Source organism: Carettochelys insculpta, chromosome 18 (genome assembly GCF_033958435.1).
Source record: "Carettochelys insculpta isolate YL-2023 chromosome 18, ASM3395843v1, whole genome shotgun sequence".
In the NCBI taxonomy this organism is placed as follows: Eukaryota; Metazoa; Chordata; order Testudines; family Carettochelyidae; genus Carettochelys; species Carettochelys insculpta.
Window position 1 is genome coordinate 25,482,614 of NC_134154.1, and position 18,968 is coordinate 25,501,581.

Below are 18,968 nucleotides of genomic sequence, written 5' to 3' on the forward strand. Positions count from 1 at the left end.
TGTTAAACTAATTACATTTAGTTCCATTCCTTCAGCTGCAGCAGGGCAGGTAGCCAGAAGAGGAGTCAGCAGCAGCAGCACCTGGAGCCACAGCTGATTCCTTAAAGAGCTGCACGCAGCTCTGGAGCCGCAGGTTGCAGACCCCTGATCTAGCAAGTGCAGGGATGAACAGAAACATAAACAGATTCATTTATTGAAGTGTTACCAACATCTTGTTTGCTTTACTAAGTAGAGGATCAATAAGCCAACTTCTGGCAAATAAGCAAATTTATAAATATTTACTTGTTTTATTGTAGTGCCTAAGGCCCTACTCACAAACCAGGACATCTTTATGCAAGGCAGTTTACAAATGCATTGCCAGAGTGGCAAATAGTTCCACCACAAAAACCCTCAGAGTCTTACAATATACACAATACACAGAGTATTCAATTAAAAAAATAAGGGCTCAGTGATATGACCATACCAACAGAAGTCTAGTAACCATATCTTAGTCATGATTCAATGAACATAATTAAGATCACCATGAACTGTTTTAAGACAATTCTAGGTTTATCAAAAGTAAGTAATTTAAAAGAATTTTCTGTATACTTAAGAGGCTAAAAAAGTTTTTTTTGTTTTGTTTGATTTTGTTTCAGTGGAAAGGGAGTCTAGAAACTAAGGGAAATATCGCATATACATACTGCCCTGACACCTGAATGAGAGAACAAACCTAGAAGACAACTGATTCAACAGTATGCAGTTTGTGTTCAAGCCATATTTAATCGGTTTAACTATTGCAGGAATCTCTTAAACTTTAAGAAGGATGGGATCATGCAGCTTTTTAAAGTAGAAACGTATGTAAAGACAAATAAACACTATACATATGCAATGACAAACAAAGATTCTTCTGCATCAAGGTCACTAAGACAAGCAGAGAGGATGCACTAGTAAACAAACTAGCAATAAACTGAATGGTATTGAAAACGAATAAAAAAAAACATATATAAAATGGTAAGTATCTGTTCTCTCAAAAAAAGCCTCACTGTTTGAATATTTTCTTTATACCAGAGCACACAGATTATTCCATTTTTGTTGTCTTCAGAATACTACTCCCTCATTCTTTCTTAATGATTTTTGTCAAATGACTAAAGTATTCAACAAGAGTGGCAGTTCTGAGATGAAATCCATTGCCCAAGAGATTATACCTACTGATCAACTAGACGGTCAGTGGCCACAAGCCAGATTTTCACAAAATATGAACCAAAATTTTATCCTATCAATAAAAGGTCTTTAAACAACTTCAGTGGCTCTCTTTTACCTGGCCAATGTTCAGAGAGTGGCGGGGGAAAGGGGTTACCCTTTTTTGTATTTCTCCTGAGTGAAGGCTAGACTCTTATTAGTGCATGTTTTTATTCAAATGTGTTTACCTTACTGGATAGTACCTTTTTAATCACCTGAACACTAATCTATTCCTTGCACAAACTATCACTGAGTAAGATTTTCATTTCTCCCAAATTTATTGAGTTACTTAGGATGAGATAAAAAATGCTCTTCTTGCAAACTGTTGGTGAAAAATAAAATTAAGTGACAATTATATAAAGGGAAATAATTTTGAGTAAACAGATTGCATCAAGCTGTAGTATGTGTGACCCATGTTTCTGAATATACAATTGCTTTGCTAAATACTTAATGGCAGAAAAACAAATTGCCAAACCATCTGCTTTAAGTTTTTTTACCTAGCTACAGCACCCTACTACAAGGAAGAATTTTTAAAAGCTTTATAAATTACTTCTTAAAGCTCTGTGATCTTTCTCCATTAGATAATGTCTGAGGTGACACTGCATAATCTCAGCTTTCCTGAGAACACGACAATGTAGTTTTCCAACCCTACTGGTAGCTTATGCAGCATGCACTTATTACTATTTCGTATCTAACAGTCAGCTTGTTCACAGGATGTTTTAAGACAATCCTGAAGACCTTGCACAGAAAATTCTTACTTTGATGGTACAGTGCAAATTTTGCATACTCGAGGACAAAAAGCTCAGACATATGCCTGATTGTTGTGAATGGAGCTCAATAAAAAACGTTCATTATACATACCAATGTGAAATTTTCATCTAACCCTGTCGCTAGCAAGTTTTCAGAGCTCCCACCTCTAAGTCTGATTTGGTAGAAAGGGGCTAGCAGAAGTGGTAGTAGTAGACAAAGCTGGTTTCATGATCCTCTCATTTAGGCAGTTATAGATACTCTACCTAGACTACCCTGTGTCCAGTATGAGAAACTATTGCACATTAAAGGTTTCATGGTAAAATGCAAGAGTCAGGTAGTGCTGAAGTCATGGTTCTGTACATTACTTTAACTCTCCTCTCTTGCACGTATACATGAATTATAAATATGCTAAGTGATCAACTACTATTTATCAAACATTTTTGACATTACACAGTAAACCAGTCTAACAAAATATTAGACTAAATGAGTTCAAGAAAAGAGCTTGACTAAGTTCTTGTTTACCTGGCTAACCCTCTAAATTAGAATCAAGACACCACTAACTAAGACACTGCCAATCCTCACGTGGATCCCATTGAGGAAACTTACTCTGAGGTCTACAGATTCTGATAAGACATTTTGGGAAAGGTCCATGCTTACAGATTCCTTTGTTTGATCAGGTGGTGTCGAACTTAAGTTTTTGTCTCCTCTGGACATGTATTTTAAGTCATTAGAAATTTACATGAAGAATAGGACAATGAAAATCTACAAACACTAGAATAAAATGTGCTAGTATGTGCATCTAAGGCTGCAGAAAAAAAATCTTCTTTGAGATCTGCATACAAAAAAAGATACAGCTTGATAGGTACTTTGCATATCACCTTGGTAGTTTAAATCAGTACACATGTAATAGCTACAATGTCACTATTATACATCTGCATGTAAATTGACTAATCTACCCATTGCCAATTGTGTACAAACTGCAATCTGAGCACAAGTACTGTAAGAAATTACAGAAAAAGCATGTAATGCACATACAAAAAGCTGCAGAGACAAGGTGTCATGTGCAAGCTTAACTGTCTCAATTCCTTACTTGAGTGATTATGCATGCAACCCTAACAAAGTTTTATAGACAAGATATGCCTGTGAAATATATAAAAAAAACTTTGAAAGCAAAATATTCCATAAGGAACCCTCCATTGTACCTACCTTGCAAAGTTCACCAGGTGCAGTTTTTAAACCTTAAAAGATGAACAGTGAAAGAACAAAGGCATCTCTGGAGCTCTGCCATAATTAATACTTGCCAACATTATGGCTTTTACTGCACAAGACACACGTCTTGCCAGGCCTCCTTGAAGGCATTGTGTGATTTTCATCGACTGAACACTCCCTCTCTCTCTCTCTCTCTCTCAGAAAAGAGACCAATGTTCACTGGAACACAAGTGCACTTCACTATTAAGACCATTTCCATGCCTAATTCCAACACTCAACCACTAAGCTAGTTCAGCAATGACAATTCAATCAAGACTTTTCAAAGAGATTTAAAATAATCACACACAAAGTATATTTCCCCTTTCCCTACACAAACTCAAAAGGTATTAGAACCATTTTGTTACAAAACTTTCTGGATATTTAATTTTTGTACAAAGACCAGGTCCACCAAATTTCAGCTGAAAGCTTCAGAAAGTTACAAACTGAAAACCAGGATCAGATCAGCAACTGTTACACAATCTCAATTTTACTTACTTCTATCTGAGCACTACAGTTATAGCGGTCTACTAGATCAGTAAGATTACAGAAAATATCTTAGGGTCACTGAGGACACACAATCCAAGCCTGTGCAATATGGTTCTGATCTTGCTCCTGCTGAAGTCCACCAACTTCAAAAGAAGCCCCATGCCCTGCCAAGGACTCAATAATAGGTAACCAAGGATTCTGATTTTCAGTTTTAACCACAAGACACTACTATTGCATCCCCCAATGTAATAAGTTGTTTTACCCAGTAAACACTGGAAAAAAAAAAGAAAACACCAAAAATGGTTCCTTGTATCTAACGGCTTGCCTCCAAGGAGCAGAAATGCAGACTATAAATGTGTGATTTATAAAGCATATTAATATGTTGCATATTAATTGGTCTGTGCAGACTCTGCTTGGGCATACTAGATGTTTCCAAATGTGCTTTAAAGCAGTGGTGTTTGGTATGGTTTATATTAAAGAGCAGTACAGATTACTCCATTCCAGCAAAGAGAAAGCCTCAAAAGATCTGATTTTGGACATATATAAGCTCAAAAATTGTTAAAAAGCCAGTCCTCCCCGCAAATTCTATTACTACAGCCAAAAAGCAAAGCCCTACAGATTAAGTTAATATCAAAGCAATCCTGATACATTTCATTCTAAAAAGGAAAAAGTTAAATGTGAAAAGCCAGGTATTTTGTAGGTTGTAAGGGGTGTACATAAAGCGTACTACTATAGTATTACAACCCCTCATTAATTTTAACACGTAGCTCATCTGGTCATAGAACGCCAGTAAAAGTGATTAGCAGCATTTCTGTTTTAGTTAATGATTTTCAGGCCAGGGTATGACATGTTATACAAGGAATTATAAGCATGATCCCCACTTTAAAAGACTGAGGCAACCTGAGGCACAGAAAACTGAAGTAACTTGCCCAAGGTTCCAGCAGCTCAGTGGCAGCACAGAGGAGAGAACCCAAACAGTCCAGTATTATATTTTGTACCACAGTTACCAATTTAGTAGAATAAATTTCAAACGAAAATTTAATAATTTCAGTATACATACTAGCAAAGTGTATTTGGCCTTATGTTATTTGACCTTTGTCAGTTTAGTACAGTTTTGTCTAATGAGGTGACTCAATATTCAATTTCCATTTTGGTGAATTTGATCTCTACCTTCACCCCTTTGGTTAAAAATTAAACAGAGCGTACTTATCTAGAAGTGAAGCAACAGAAATGTAGCACTTTAAAGACTAACAAAATGATTTATTCGGTGATGAGCTTTCATGGGACAGACCCACTTCTTCAGATCAAGCTCATCACCGAATAAATCATTTTGTTAGTCTTTAAAGTACCACATTTCTGCTGCTTTGTTTTGTTGGACTACAGACTAACACGGCTACCTCTGTTACTGTATCTAGAAGTGGTAACTCATGCATTAGAAGAGATTCCTCTACCCTTTATTGCTATCTTTCCCATTCTACTCAAGGGATGAAACTTTCATACCTTTTACAAGAAACTACCTCCCACTGATAAGAAAGATGTTCACCCATTGCTCAAAATTGCTATTGTCAGCCATATTTCTCCCAGGAAAACATTCAAGTGACTAGAATATGCCTGTCTCCACAGGCATGCTCAATGCCAATCCTTGGCCAGCTGGCAATTACACACATCAAAACTGGAGCTTTTTTTTTTTTTTTTTTAAAGAAACTATGTGCCAGTTTTGTGATGTTACAAGAGTTCACTGGTCAAGAATCAGCAGCACAGTATATGGCATCAGGCACAACAGGGGATAAAGTTAGAGAGATAGCCATGTTAGTCTGTATTCTACCAAAACAAAAAAGCAGTCATGTAGCACTTTAAAGACTAACAAAACAATTTACTAGGTAATGAGCTTTCATGGGACAGATCCACCTCTTCAGATCAGAGCCTTACCAGAACAGACTCAATATCTAAAGCACAGAGGTCCAAAAATTGTTCTTTATATATTTAGTCTGTTCTAATAAGGTTCTAACCTGAAGAAGTGGGTCTGTCCCACAAAAGCTCATCACCCAGTAAATTGTTAGTCTTTAAAGTGCTACACGGATGTTTTTTTGTTTTACCAGCAGACAAACCGAGACCATTTAAAAATGGTTATGACTCATTTTCTTCAGGCTCTCTTCATCATTATTTGAACTTTGGAGATACCTCTAACACTAGAAATCCGCACAAATTCCACTTCTTATTCCCATAGTCTTCTATAATTTCTGTTTTTTCTGATCACAGTTAAGCTACAGTTCCTCAGGTGGAAGTCTATTTGATAGCCTTCACTAACAATCTCTAACATTTTGCACACTATTTAAAAAAATAAAAAGAAATCAATCAATCATTCTGTTCTCCAACATGTCAAGAACATATGCAGCCCCAACACCTTCCTCCTGTACTTAGTTTTCATTTCTCCAGTTCCTTAGCAACAACATACCCCATCCAGACTACATAAAGAAACTATCCAATTAAACATATTGAAAAACAGTCATTTAGTATTTCTTCTCCTCTCAATCCTGTATGCAATGAGGGGGGCCACTTTACAAAAAGACTATCCAAAGGTCAGTTACCAAATTTGGTCAACAATGGTGCCATCATTGCCGTCATCATTCTTGTCACTGTCAAAAGCAACAACTGTCACCTTGCTATTATCAGGGAGGGAAGGCAACTGAAATATTCCCCATGGAAATTCTGGTTACAGTTCAAACTGTACCTACAAACCTCTTCCAATGATCATTCATTTAGCTTGATAAGGATTAAGTCAAAGCAAAAAGAATGACCCATTAAATCTATCAAGGTTGGTTTAAAAAGCCAACAACAAAAAGGAGGATTGGGCTGTTTAATCTCACATAGGTATAAAAAAATATGATGGATTATAGGCAAAACATACATAGGTCTCTGTGCATCTAACTGAACTGTATTCAAGAAAGAGTTGTACACCAAACATGATGCAAATACAGAAAATGAATGTCTAAAACATGAAAAATTAAACTCAGAAGGATAACCAATGGAAGACATAGCATGCCATTTATTTTCTACTTAATAAATAGAATTGGTGTAAACAAGATAATAAAGGAATAACTCCATACACATATAATGTTCTCATTTGTTCAAAGTTTGAAAAGCCTGAAAGACATTTTATACTTACAAAAGATATACAAGCTGCCAACAATAAAATTCTAACTAGCAAGTCTTCAAATTGTTCAATCACAAGCTCAAGTAAGGATTTTCCTGGAAGATATAAAAAGCACGTATATTACATCTTAAACATACACGGAAGTAGCCAAAGTTATGGATAAGAAACACCAGATGATTGTACAAGCTAGCTTACCTTCTTCAGCAGGTAGTTCTGCAGGTACCAAAGATTTTCCCCATGGAGCATGTTAAAGAGAGAAAAGACTGTTAGATAACTACATTAGCCACTATAAAGCATCCATCATTAAAAGGTTATTATAGCTAAAAAGTTATAAAACTGAAATTCTACCAGATTCCATAGTTATATGAAATTCTGACTTTAAGGGTAACATAATTAAGGCCCTGCCTTTCAGCAAGAACTGGAATGGGCCTAGCTAATTCTGCAATTCATGTCAAATAAATTTTAGCAGCAATCTAGTAGGGTTACAAATCAGCCAAGTCATCACTCATGCCTGGCATGTTACTTCTGGCCCTGCTGCATTCAAAGGATCACAGGCTTAAAACCTATTTTACACTCCAGACGAACGCTGATTTCCCTCCACATTAACTTTACCAAAATATGAGGCATATCAAACTGTTTCACAATCTATTTAGTAACTGCTGTCTCCCGATCTGCTATTATTTCTCCCCTTAAGCCGATTCTGTAATACAACTGGAACAAAAGAAAGCTATAAAAAATGAAGGTCGGCCTTATTGCCTCCTGAACTGTTTTTTTAATGTTAAAAAACCTTCCTTCAAAAAGTCTAAGAACGATGGTTGGGAGGGAAAGGGCGAGAATAACGAAGAAAATGAAGGTTGAATAAATAATAAAACAAGCACATTCAAAAAGTATGTGCTTTCTTTCATGACAGAAGAGGATTTCCCAACTAGGTGAAAGGAAGCAGAGGTAGCACCCTGCAGGCTGAATCAGCCCTGAGCGCTTACGGTATAAAAGAAACCCACGAGGTGGAGTTCAAGTCAGCCATCTTCTCTCCCTCTCGCTCCTATTCCGGGTCCTGAGTCAGATGCCGGCTTTCCACATACAGGTTAGGCCTTGAAACAGGGCCCCAAGGAGGATGAGAGGAGAGGGAGAAAGAGGATCCCAGCACGCAGCAGCAGCGGCGGCGCCAGCATCCCCCCGGCAGCGGCGGCTGTGGGGATTGTGGTTCACCTACCGTTGGCGCCCCATCGCTCCTTGAGCTTCTTGACTTGCTCCAAGCTGAGCCCGGTGCTCTCGTTCACACCGAAATAAGCCAAAACTTCCTCCACCGTCTTGGTGTGCGCGTTCTCCATGGCCGGGCCGGCAAATGGTGTCCCGCCTCCGCTTCCTTCTTCTCAGCAGCAGCCGCCGCCGCCAGCCCTCCCCGCAGCCCGCTCGGTGCCTCTCTCTCCCCCGCTACAGGTCCCCAGCCGCCCCCGGGTGATTATCACCATAGACCGAGACAACAATAGGGCTCCTAGGCGCGCTCCTCTCCGTCCACGACACCTGCACCCCCTTCGCTCCGTACCGGGGGGGAATTTGCCCCCGAGGGAACGCAACGGCCCCCCTTTCCCCTCAGCTGCACCCCCTTCTCCGGCGGCCGTCTGGGAGCCACGAGGCAGTCTCCCCCTTTCTCTCAGGCGTCAGGCCGCTCTCCGGGGGATACTGCTGAGGCACCAGCCGCCCCCACCGGCACTCTGGGGCGCGCGCGGAGGGGACTGAGCCGCCCCTCTCTTCGCCTCAGACGGGGCAATTGTCCCTTTCGCCGCCCCGAGGGGTGCTACGGTAACGTGTCGCCCCCGCTCGCCTCTGAGGGTACGAAATGCCCTGGCTCCTCTAGGGGGCGCCGCTGCCTCCGGGTGGTTAACTGCCCCCGGCCCCTCTAGGGGTGAGTGTGAATTGCCCCGCGGGGGAGATCCGCTCCCGGCGCTTCTCCAGCGGGCGGCGTAGCCTAGGCCGCTGTCCCCGGCGAGCCGGTGCGGCGCGCTGCCGGGCTGTGCTCCGCTCTGTTCCCTCCCCAGCGCGGGCTGAGCCAGCAGCGGCTGCTCTAATAGAATTTATCGGAGCCAACTCGCCGCTGCCCCTCTCGCGGCCGCGGCATGTGGACGCCGCTCATTGGCCGGGAGCGGGGAGCTGGGAGGAGGCAGCAGCCCCGCCCCTCCGCACCCGGATCCGAAACGCCGCAAGCAAAGGGGCCCGCCCGCACCGCGATTCTGCGGAGCGCTGCGTTCCTCGCCGCTGCTACTACTGTGCAGGCGGGCGCGCGCGCGCAGGAGAGAGGCCTGGGTGGAGAAAAGCTGCTTGGCCTCTTCCCTGCCAACGCGGCTCGCTGAGGCGGAGGAATAGCCTTCAGTGAGCTGGCGGCCTGCCCCGGCGTGACCCTCAGCGGCTGCTCCCTGCACTTGCCTGACCCTCACTGCGGTCGGGGCGGGTGGGAGCCTGGCCTGTCGCACTCTCCTCAGAGGACCCGAGCTCCGGAACGTTGTGTAAGGGGATGTCGCCCCTGTCCTGAGCCAGCGCCCCCCCGCCAGCACGATAAGGGGTGCCCCTGTTCCGAAGAGAGCCGGGCCCCAGACTGGGGTAAGGCGGGGCTGAGCCCTGTTCTGACAGGCCCCCAGCATGGGATGGGGAGCTGCCCCTTGTCTTCAGCGGGGGAGGCGCTGTGCATTGTTCTGTCAGCTCCCCCCAGGTTGTGGGGCTGTCCCCCATTCTGTCAGCTTCCCCCTATGCGCCGGCACTGCTGGGCAGCTGCTCCCTATTCTGTCAGGAGCATTATTGTGGTGGGGGTGTGGGGCTGCTTCCTATCCTGACATGGATACCCTGACACGATTTGCGTCTTTGCCCACGAAAGCTCATGCTCCAAAATATCCGTTGGTCTATAAGGTGCCACAGGACTTCTTGTTGTTTTTGAAGATACAGACTAACCTGGCTACCCCTGTGATAACTATCCTGACAGGCTCCTCTGCTGACAGCCTCCTGCCTCTCGACAGCCCCCACGCCCCAGCACAGTGGAAGGAGCTGCCTCTGTCCTGACAGGATCCCCACCTTGGTGGTGGGGGAGGGGCACAGGTGAGAGAAATGGGCCAATGGAGCAAAGAGGGAGCTGGCATGGAAAAGTGCTTCCCTGTCCCCAGCTGAGCACCACCTTGTCTCCCCCTGCCATTAGCCCAACATTAGCTAGGTGCCAGTGACCTCAGCCCCCATTACAAATCATAGAATCACGATCACAGAATCATAGAATTCTAGGGCTGCAAGAGACCTCAGGAGGTCATCTAGTCCAGCCCCCTGCCTAAGGCAGCATCAACCCCAACTAAATCATCCCAGCCAGGACTATGAAAAGACGGGACTTAAAAACCTCTAGGGATGGAGATTCCACCATCTCTCTTGGTAATGCTTTCCAGTGCTTCACCATCCTCCTCGTGAAATAATTTTTCCTAATGTCCAGCCTACACCTCTTCCTTTGTAACTTCAGACCACTGCTTCGTGTTCTGCCATCTGTCACCATTGAAAACAGTCTCTCTCCATCCTCCTTAGAGCCCCCTTTCAGGAAGTTGAAGGCTGCTATCAAATCGCCACTCAGCCTTCTCTTCTGCAAACTAAATGAGCCCAAATCTCTCAGCCTCTCTTCACAGGTCATGTGGTCCAGCCCCCTAATAATTTTTGTTGGCCTGTGCTGAACCCTCTCCAATGCGTCCACAAAGACTTAGTTCCAACCCCAAAAATAACACACATGCACCTTTGGCTCTCCTGTACACAACATAACAATGGCTGACCTAGAAACTAACACACATCATCTATCTCATGCTCAGTACCACAATAACCAACACCTTCCAACCAAACTATAAATAGGCAACCATGACTGCTATACCCAGACCAGTTAATAATTCACAAAATTCAGGTTACATAAATAATATATGACATTGACTGTCACACACCAACTCTAGCTGATGTTTGGGAGTATATCCATAATGGAATCACGGGGTGTGATTGCAGCTTGTGTAGACATACCTGAGCTAGCTTTAATCTAGGTAGCTCAGGTATCAGAGCAGTGAAGTCATGACCACACAGGTTTTCAGCGTGGTCTGAATAAGCTAGTTAAAGCTGGCTCAAATATGTCTATAGAAGCTAAAATTACGACGTTTGATTGTAGTATAGACATACCATGAAAGACACACCTAACGAACAGCATGAATGTACATGCTGAACGATACAGAACCACATACAACATAAACCTTGTACATATACTCAGCACCAACCAACATAACATGTATATACATACTGCCTCATACATGTGTGCCTAATACCAGATCACATATAATTTGACACTGACACACATTGTACACACATATACTTGACACTAATTAATATAGGCACTACATGTACCATTGTAGCAATATTCACTCATTTTGAATCTGAAACATCGAAAATGTAATGTGTCACCACATTAAAAAGGTTGTGCGAGACGTGGTAAAAATACCTCGGTCCTGCAGCCACACTGAGGGGGGAATCAACATGAGAATAAAAAGTTGCAAGGGATAGGTCTCCCTCATTTCTTCTAGCCATTATATCTCTGCTGCAATATGCCACACCATTTGTAGAAGTGTAACTGGCCCCTCAAAAAAGCTTCTAATGTAAATGGACATTGTCCAGACAAAGGACAAATTAAGTGTTAGGGAGATACAGAATGTGTCAACTTTGTTTTTATCTTGTATTGAACTCTCTGTTACTTGCCTCAATTTTTTATGCACATATGACACCAGCCAAGATAAATGCATAATACATGCACTTGACACTTACCCAGCACACACAAAAAGCACATAACACTGACAACCCACATCAATACACATACATGCACAGTGACTAACAGACGACACAGATCCAACTGATACAAAGTTCACCACTCACTATCGGTTGACACACATTCATATACTGTACTTTTTTTGTAAAAAAACAAAGAAATCAGTACACAGCCAGGTACTCCCTCCCATGTCTCCCCTGGTGCTGCCAGGGTTCCAGCTGCTAGGCCTGCTAGCAAGGCTCCACGCTCCAGGCAGCTCCCCTCCATAGGGCTGCCAGTGGGACGGTGGAGTCTCTAGCTCCCGGCACTGCACTGCTGGGGGGCTGGCAGGGGCTCTGAAAGCCCCTGGGGCTGGGAGCCAGCTGGGGTGTGAAGCCCTGCCAGCAGCCCCAACCACGGGTATTCCAGTGCGGGGAATATTGATCTGTTTTGGTGGAGGTGCCAGTACTGGCATGTACTGCCACAAAAAAGCCCTGTGCATATATGATACAGGCCAACACACCAATATTCAACATAGACCCCAAGCACACCATTGTGTCACACACACACACAATATATGCTTCCAATGTTATGTGCATACACAATACTGAATGATACAAACTATTAATAATTTATACAACTCATACTGACGCATACCAATGACACCAAACAGCACACCAACTCCACATGTATGAACACGCCCCAAGGTGGCACAGGCATAACACGCTGACCGATTCACCAACACAATACACCTCATACCAACACAGTATGCCAGCATACATCAAACTGATATGTCAAAAAACCACAAGTGTGTGGGATGGGTGTGTGTATATATATATATGACAGGTACAATCAACACACCAGATGTACACAAAATGTAAAATACTCGCCTTCACACATCAGAAACACTTCAACATCTTTGAAAAGATTGTGCTTCATTTTCTTACCTTTCACAGATCAGTAAAAGGTGACATCAATGGACTGGACTGGACTGAGCCGTCGATCAGTGGATTTCATCTTCTATGAAGCCATTGGTGAGCGACTAAACTAGTCCTTGATCGTCGGAGCCGATTACAGATGTCACATGACACCAACTGCAAGCGTTGTATGTTCTTTTCGAATGCTATGCTTTTCCTGTAGTGCCTGGTTACGCTGACTCTCAAAGCAATTAAGAGCCTGTACAGTAGTTTGCCACCAGGATAATCTGTCCTGAATTAGAGCTTCTAGATCATTGGGAAACACGCTGCATGACTTCAGACTGGCCTTTGAGGTGTCTTTGTAGCACTTATGAGCTGCGTCTACACGTGCACGCTACTTCGAAGTAGCGGCACCAACTTCGAAATAGCACCCGTCACGTCTACACACGTCGGGCGCTATTTCGAAGTTAACTTCGACGTTAGGCGGCGAGACGTCGAAGTCGCTAACCCCATGAGCGGATGGGAATAGCGCCCTACTTCGACGTTCAACGTCGAAGTAGGGACAGTGTAGACGATCCGCGTCCCACAACGTCGAAATTGACGGGTCCTCCATGGCGCCCATCAGCTGGGGGGTTGAGAGACGCTCTCTCCAGCCCCGCAGCTCACTGGTGGCCGCGTGGAGCGGCCCCTTAAAGGGCCCCTCCCCCGCCCTGACTGCAGGAGGCTGTGGCAACGTGCAGGCTGCAGGCTGCACACGCGGCGAGGAGCCTGCAGAGACCTCAGCCTCCGACAGCAGCCATGGCAGCCCAGCAGCCCCCCCAGCGCCCCCAGGGGACCCCCCCCAAGGGCAGCCAGGGCAGCCAGCCCAGCCAGAGGGCCAAGCAGTCTGGAAAGCGGCAGCGGGGCCCCTCTTGGACGGAGGCCAAGATGCGGGACCTGCTGGGGCTCTGGAGCGAGGAGGAGGTGCTCCAGGTAATGGGGAGCAAGAGACGGAACGCGCATGCGTTCGCTCGGCTGGCCGACGGCCTGGCTGCCCGGGGTCACCCTGCCCGCACTCCTGACCATGTGCGCAGCAAGGTGAAGGAGCTGCGGCAGGGTTACGCCCGGGCCCGGGATGCGGCCAGCCGATCTGGGGCCGCCCCAGTCACTTGCCCCTTTTACAGGGAGCTCAGGGACATCCTGGGCTCCCGGCACACCTCCCCCCCTCCGGCCACCCTTGACACGTCGGCTGACGAGCCCCAGCAGGCCCTGCAGCCGGGCTCCGGCCCGGAGGTAAGCCCCGCACCCCGGGGTCCCCCCCGGAGGCCATTCCCGGGACATTGCGGCAGGGGGAGGAGGAGGAGGAGGAGGGGGGCTCCTCCTCCACCGATTCCAGCCTGCAGATCCTCCTCCTGCCATCCCGGAGCAGCAGCAGGGCCTCCGACCCCCGGGGATCTCCGGACCATGGGAGCGGACCCACAGGTAGGTACCCCTCTCTGGTGGACACCCCGGGGCTGGAGGGGCGGGGGGAACAGAGATGTGTCCAGGGCCCCCCACACGCTCACATGGCCATGGCCCCAAGGACACCAGGGACAGGGCCCTCACAGCACTGCAGCCAGCAGCCCCTGCCCCCCGCCACCCTGCATGACAGTGCCATGCCCCATCCCCAGGCCAGGGGGGAGCGGAACCTCGAGGGGCCCCCGGGCGGAGGGGGTGGGACACCCCGCAGCAGCAGCATGCGATGGAGTGCGGGGAGTGCCAAAGGGAGACCCAGGCTGCAGATGAACCACCCGAGCCGAGGAGCTCCCAGGGCCAAAGGAGGATCCTGGCGCTACAGCTGGCAGGTGACACCTCTGCCCTGAACAAACAGGAGGGAGGAGCCGAGCTGGCTTGGAATTGGGGGGCGAGGGCGGGGGCCACAGGTAGAGGCTAGGGGAAGGGAGAGCTGGTAGGCAGCCAGCCTGAGGAGAGGGAAAGCTGCATCCCAGAGGGGCCCCCCCTTGGGGTCTTCTCCCCACGACGGGTTGGAAGGACTGTCTCTTCCGACAGCTGGTGCTGTCACTCCTGCCAGAAACTGGCCAGCTGTGGCCTAAGAAACCTCTCCTGCTCTCAGACCCTGCGGGCTGAAGTGAGAGTCGCTCCCACCAGGGGACGGGCTGCAGGGCAGGGGGACCCCTGAACCCCATCCATCACAGCAGCATCTCCCGGGGACGGGGATGGGGAACCTGCAGCACAGGGTGGGGGGGACAAAGGCCACGGCTCGGGGACCACACTAACGCCTGTCTCCATTCTTCTTTCCCCCCTCCTCTCCTGTGTCCTGCACCTGCACCTGCACCATCCGAAGGACCGGAAGAGAGCGCCGGCGAGGCGTCGGTCGTCCCGGAGACTCCTCCGGGACCCTCGCTCCAGGGAAGCCCCTCGGCCGAGGAACCACCGGCCCCGCGGAGGGCAAGACGGCGGACCCCGCGCCTACTACCGGCGGTGGCCACAGACCCCCAGCTGCTGGCCATCTTCCGCCGGCAGCTGGAGGTGTCGGAGCAGCACCTCCGGCTGCAGGAGCAGGCGTTGGCCTGGCACCGAGAGGCATGGGGGGCCCTTCTCCAGACCGTCAACCGGCTGATTGACTTCCTGGCCCCCCATGCCGCGCCGGCTGCGCCACCGCCCGCCATGCCCGCTCCTGCAGCCCCACCACCGGCTGCTCCAGCCGCCGCCGGCCCGTCCGCCGTCGCCCCACCACCTCCCCGCGAGGGCCACCGCGCCGAGGGACCCCTGGAGCCACCCGAGACTCGCCGGCGCCGATATCTTCCGGTGGAGCCCGCTCCCACCCAGCCGCGGACCAGACTGCAGGCCCGCCGGAGCTCCCGGCCGGGAACGCCCACTGGGGGCCTGTAGGGGGTGAGGGGCCCGGGACGTGGCCCCCCCCCCCGATGGACAGACTTTGGGGACTGGGTGGGTGGGTGGTGTGGGTGCTGCCCCTGCTTGCCCCGTCCCCCCTGTAAATAGTTCTCCCTGTTCTCCTCCCTGCTTTTTGGTTTTCTTTTGTTGATGGCGCACCCTGCTTGGAGTTTATTGTTGTACATAGTTTTATTCGTGCCCATCTTGCTTTTGTTACATGTTTGTCCCTCCTTTTTGCTTTCCCTTTCACATGTCTATATTTTTCTATTTAAAAAAAAAAAAAGGTTCAGCCAAAGAAAACATTTACGTTCACCCACAAGTTCGTGCTGTCGTTTCTCCTGGACGGGGGCGGGGGGCGGTGGGGTGCTCCATGGTGGTGTGGGCGTTGAGGCAGGAGTGTGGGGGAGGAAGGGGCGGGCAGTCGGGGGCCTGGGCAGAGTTCACCCCGCGGCCTGGTCGTCGAAGTGGGCCCGCAGGGCTTCCCGGACCCGGGTCCCCTCTGGGTCCACCTGCCGACTGGGGGCAGCAGGTGGCTGGACGTGTGCCCTGCTGGCCTCGGCGGCCCAGCCCTGAAGGAAGGTCTCCCCCTTGCTCTCGACAAGGTTGTGCAGGGCGCAGCAGGCACCCACAATCTGGGGGATGTTGTTGGGGCTGGCATCCAGGCGGGTGAGGAGACATCGCCATCGTCCCTTGAGGCGGCCGAAGGAGCGCTCCACCACCTGGCGCGCACGGTTCAGGCGCTCGTTGAAGCGCTCCTGGCTGGCGGAGAGGTGGCCCGTGTAGGGGCGCATGAGCCACAGCCGGAGGGGGTAGGCCGCATCCGCAATGATGCAGAAGGGCATGGTGGTGTCCCCCAGAGGGATCTCCCGCTGGGGGATGTAGGTCCCCGCCTCCAGCCGGCGGCACAGGCCCGAGTTGCGGAAAACCCAGGCGTCGTGGGTGCTGCCAGGCCAGCCCACGTAAATGTCCTGGAACCGTCCCCGGCTGTCCACCAAGGCCTGCAGGACGACTGAATGGTAGCCCTTCCGGTTCACGTATCGGCCTCCGCTGTGGTCTGGGGCACGGATGGGGATGTGGGTCCCATCCAGAGCCCCGAAGCAGTTGGGGAAGCCCAGGGTGGCAAAGGCGGCGACAGTGGCACGTGGGTCCCCCAGCCTCACGAGCCTGTGCAGGAGCATGGAGTTGATGGCACGCACGACCTGCAGGGAAAGCACATGGGACAGCCCCAATGAGGGGTGAGCAGGGTGTGCATGGCCCTGCCCTGGCCTGCCCTGGCCCCCCTGGCCTGCCCTGCTCTGCCCTGGCCTGCCCTGGCCCCCCTGGCCTGCCCTGCTCTGCCCTGGCCTGCCCTGCTCTGCCCTGGCCCCCCTGGCCTGCCCTGCTCTGCCCTGGCCTGCCCTGGCCCCCCTGGCCTGCCCTGCTCTGCCCTGGCCTGCCCTGGCCCCCCTGGCCTGCCCTGCTCTGCCCTGGCCTGCCCTGCTCTGCCCTGCTCTGCCCTGGCCCCCCTGGCCTGCCCTGCTCTGCCCTGGCCCCCCTGGCCTGCCCTGGCCCCCCTGCCCTGGCCTGGCCTCCCCCTGTGGGTTCTCTTACCTCCATGAGGACAGCCCCGACGGTGGCCTTTCCGACGCCAAACTGCTGCCCCACGGATCGGTAGCTGTCCGGAGTGGCCAGCTTCCAGACAGCGATGCCGACCCGTTTCTCCACAGGGAGGGCACGCCGCATGGCAGTGTCCCGGTGCCTGAGTGCGGGGCTGAGCCACTGGCACAGCTCCAGGAATGTCTGTCGGGTCATCCTGAAGTTGCGGACCCAGTGCTCGTCGTCCCACTCCCCAAGCACCAGGCGCTCCCACCAGTCGGTGCTGGTGGGGTGGCTCCACAGCCGCCGGTGTGTGAGGCGGGGGGTGGAGCGGGGTGCTGCAGGGGTAGGGGCTGAGCCCCGCTGCCCCGGGGGCATCTCCTCCCCTGGGGCAGGAAGGTGCTCAGCTGCCCCCAACATGACAAGAGCCAGGGCAAGCCCTGCTCCTGCCAGGAGGGCTGGCTGGACCTCTAGCTGCTGCTGCTGCTGCTGCTGCTGCTGCTGCTGCTGCTGGGGGTCCATGACTGCGGCGCTCGGGGTCTGTGTGCCTATCTGGCTCGTCAGACCGCGTGCTGTGCAGGCTGAGCGTCTGTGGGAGGGGCCCTTTAAGGGAGCGGCTAGCTGTTGCCCCGGAAGCGCTAGCCTGCCCTGTGACCCTGTGTGCAGCTGTGCCTGGCATCCCTATTTCGATGTGTGGTACTTTGACGTGTAGACGTTCCCTCGCTGCGCCTATTTCGATGTCGGGCTGTGCAACGTCGAAGTTGAACATCGACGTTGCCAGCCCTGGAGGACGTGTAGACGTTATTCGTCGAAATAGCCTATTTCGATGTCGCAACATCGAAATAAGCTATTTCGAAGTTGGGTGCACGTGTAGACGTAGCCATGCTGACCACTGATAGGGCACTTTCTATGAGCAAGGTGGCAATAGAAGACCATATTTGGTATCCGTGCATCCTCATAACTTGACCAATCCAACAAAATTGTCTGTTTGTAAGCATTGCTTCTATGCCAATGACACCACCCAGCATAAGAACCTCCGTGTTAGGAGTTTTGTCCCACCAGTTCACATGGGTGATCTTCCTCAGACAGCGCATATGGAACTGATCGAGTTTCAAAATATGGCAGAGATATAGTGTCCATGACTCTGAGCCATACAGCAGGATATTCAGGACAACTGCCTGATAAATTGCTACTTTGGTATGGAGTTTAATACCATGGTCATTCCATAGACGTTTGGTCAATTTTCCAACAGCAGTGCTGGCTTTGGCTAATTGAGCAGATACTTCATAATCTATGTTTATACTAGAGGACATTATGGTTCCGAGGTAGCAGAAGTTGTCAACAGCCTTAAGGACTGTACCAGCACCAGTGATCACTGGAGTGGTGGGCTGTTTCCAAACAGACTGAGACTTAACCTCAATAATAGTATCCCCAATAAACAAATATTAAAAATAAAATCATAAATAATTCATACTCTACACAAAATTATAGGACTACCTGATGTGTGTTTGTTTCTCCAAAAAGCTCATGTGAGCATCTTTTAATGAACCTCAAATGTGGCAAGGGCAGTGTAACAGAATAGCAGAGTGCTCCTGAGGACCATTGCTGTCAACAGGTGTTTGTCCTGCTAGGGTGATCCTGAGTCCTTAAGGACACACTAGTTTCAAGTGTAATTTGCTAATTCCACCCCATCCTGTTGATATCCCACCCTCAACATAATTGCAAGAGTTGGTTCCCACCTCCCCACCTCAATTTCTTTTGCACCTTTGGGAAACATATATATAAAACTGAGAATAAAGCCCAACTGGCACCAATCACCTCCTTCTGCCTTCCTTTGATCCAATAGAAGTTCCATGGTACAAATTCAAAACCAAAAGCAGTCAAGTAGCACTTTAAAGACTATGGTACAAATTGTGTGATATTGAGGCTCTGAGGATTTTTTTTTGTGGGG

General features: G+C 49.2%; 1 protein-coding gene and 1 long non-coding RNA gene across 3 annotated transcripts in view; one reads left to right on the forward strand and one right to left on the reverse strand.

Moving 5' to 3' along the window:
- Window positions 1–8,912, reverse strand: part of ATP2A2 (ATPase sarcoplasmic/endoplasmic reticulum Ca2+ transporting 2) — a 96,924-nt gene extending 88,012 nt beyond the window's left edge. For both annotated transcript variants that reach the window (XM_075012701.1, XM_075012700.1), the window contains exons 1-3: window positions 8,070–8,912; window positions 7,052–7,069; window positions 6,869–6,951 (exon numbers count right to left, since the gene is read on the reverse strand). In XM_075012701.1, coding sequence (XP_074868802.1) covers window positions 6,869–6,951; window positions 7,052–7,069; window positions 8,070–8,187 — 219 coding nt within the window. In that variant the 5' untranslated portion in view covers window positions 8,188–8,912. The remainder of the gene's footprint in view (window positions 1–6,868; window positions 6,952–7,051; window positions 7,070–8,069) is intronic.
- A 261-nt stretch (window positions 8,913–9,173) lies between these two features.
- Window positions 9,174–15,463, forward strand: LOC142022737 (uncharacterized). Its single transcript, XR_012648030.1, has 4 exons — window positions 9,174–9,454; window positions 9,831–9,943; window positions 12,608–12,756; window positions 14,892–15,463. It is a non-coding gene; the product is annotated as an uncharacterized LOC142022737 (long non-coding RNA).
- Window positions 15,464–18,968: the final 3,505 nt, after the last annotated feature.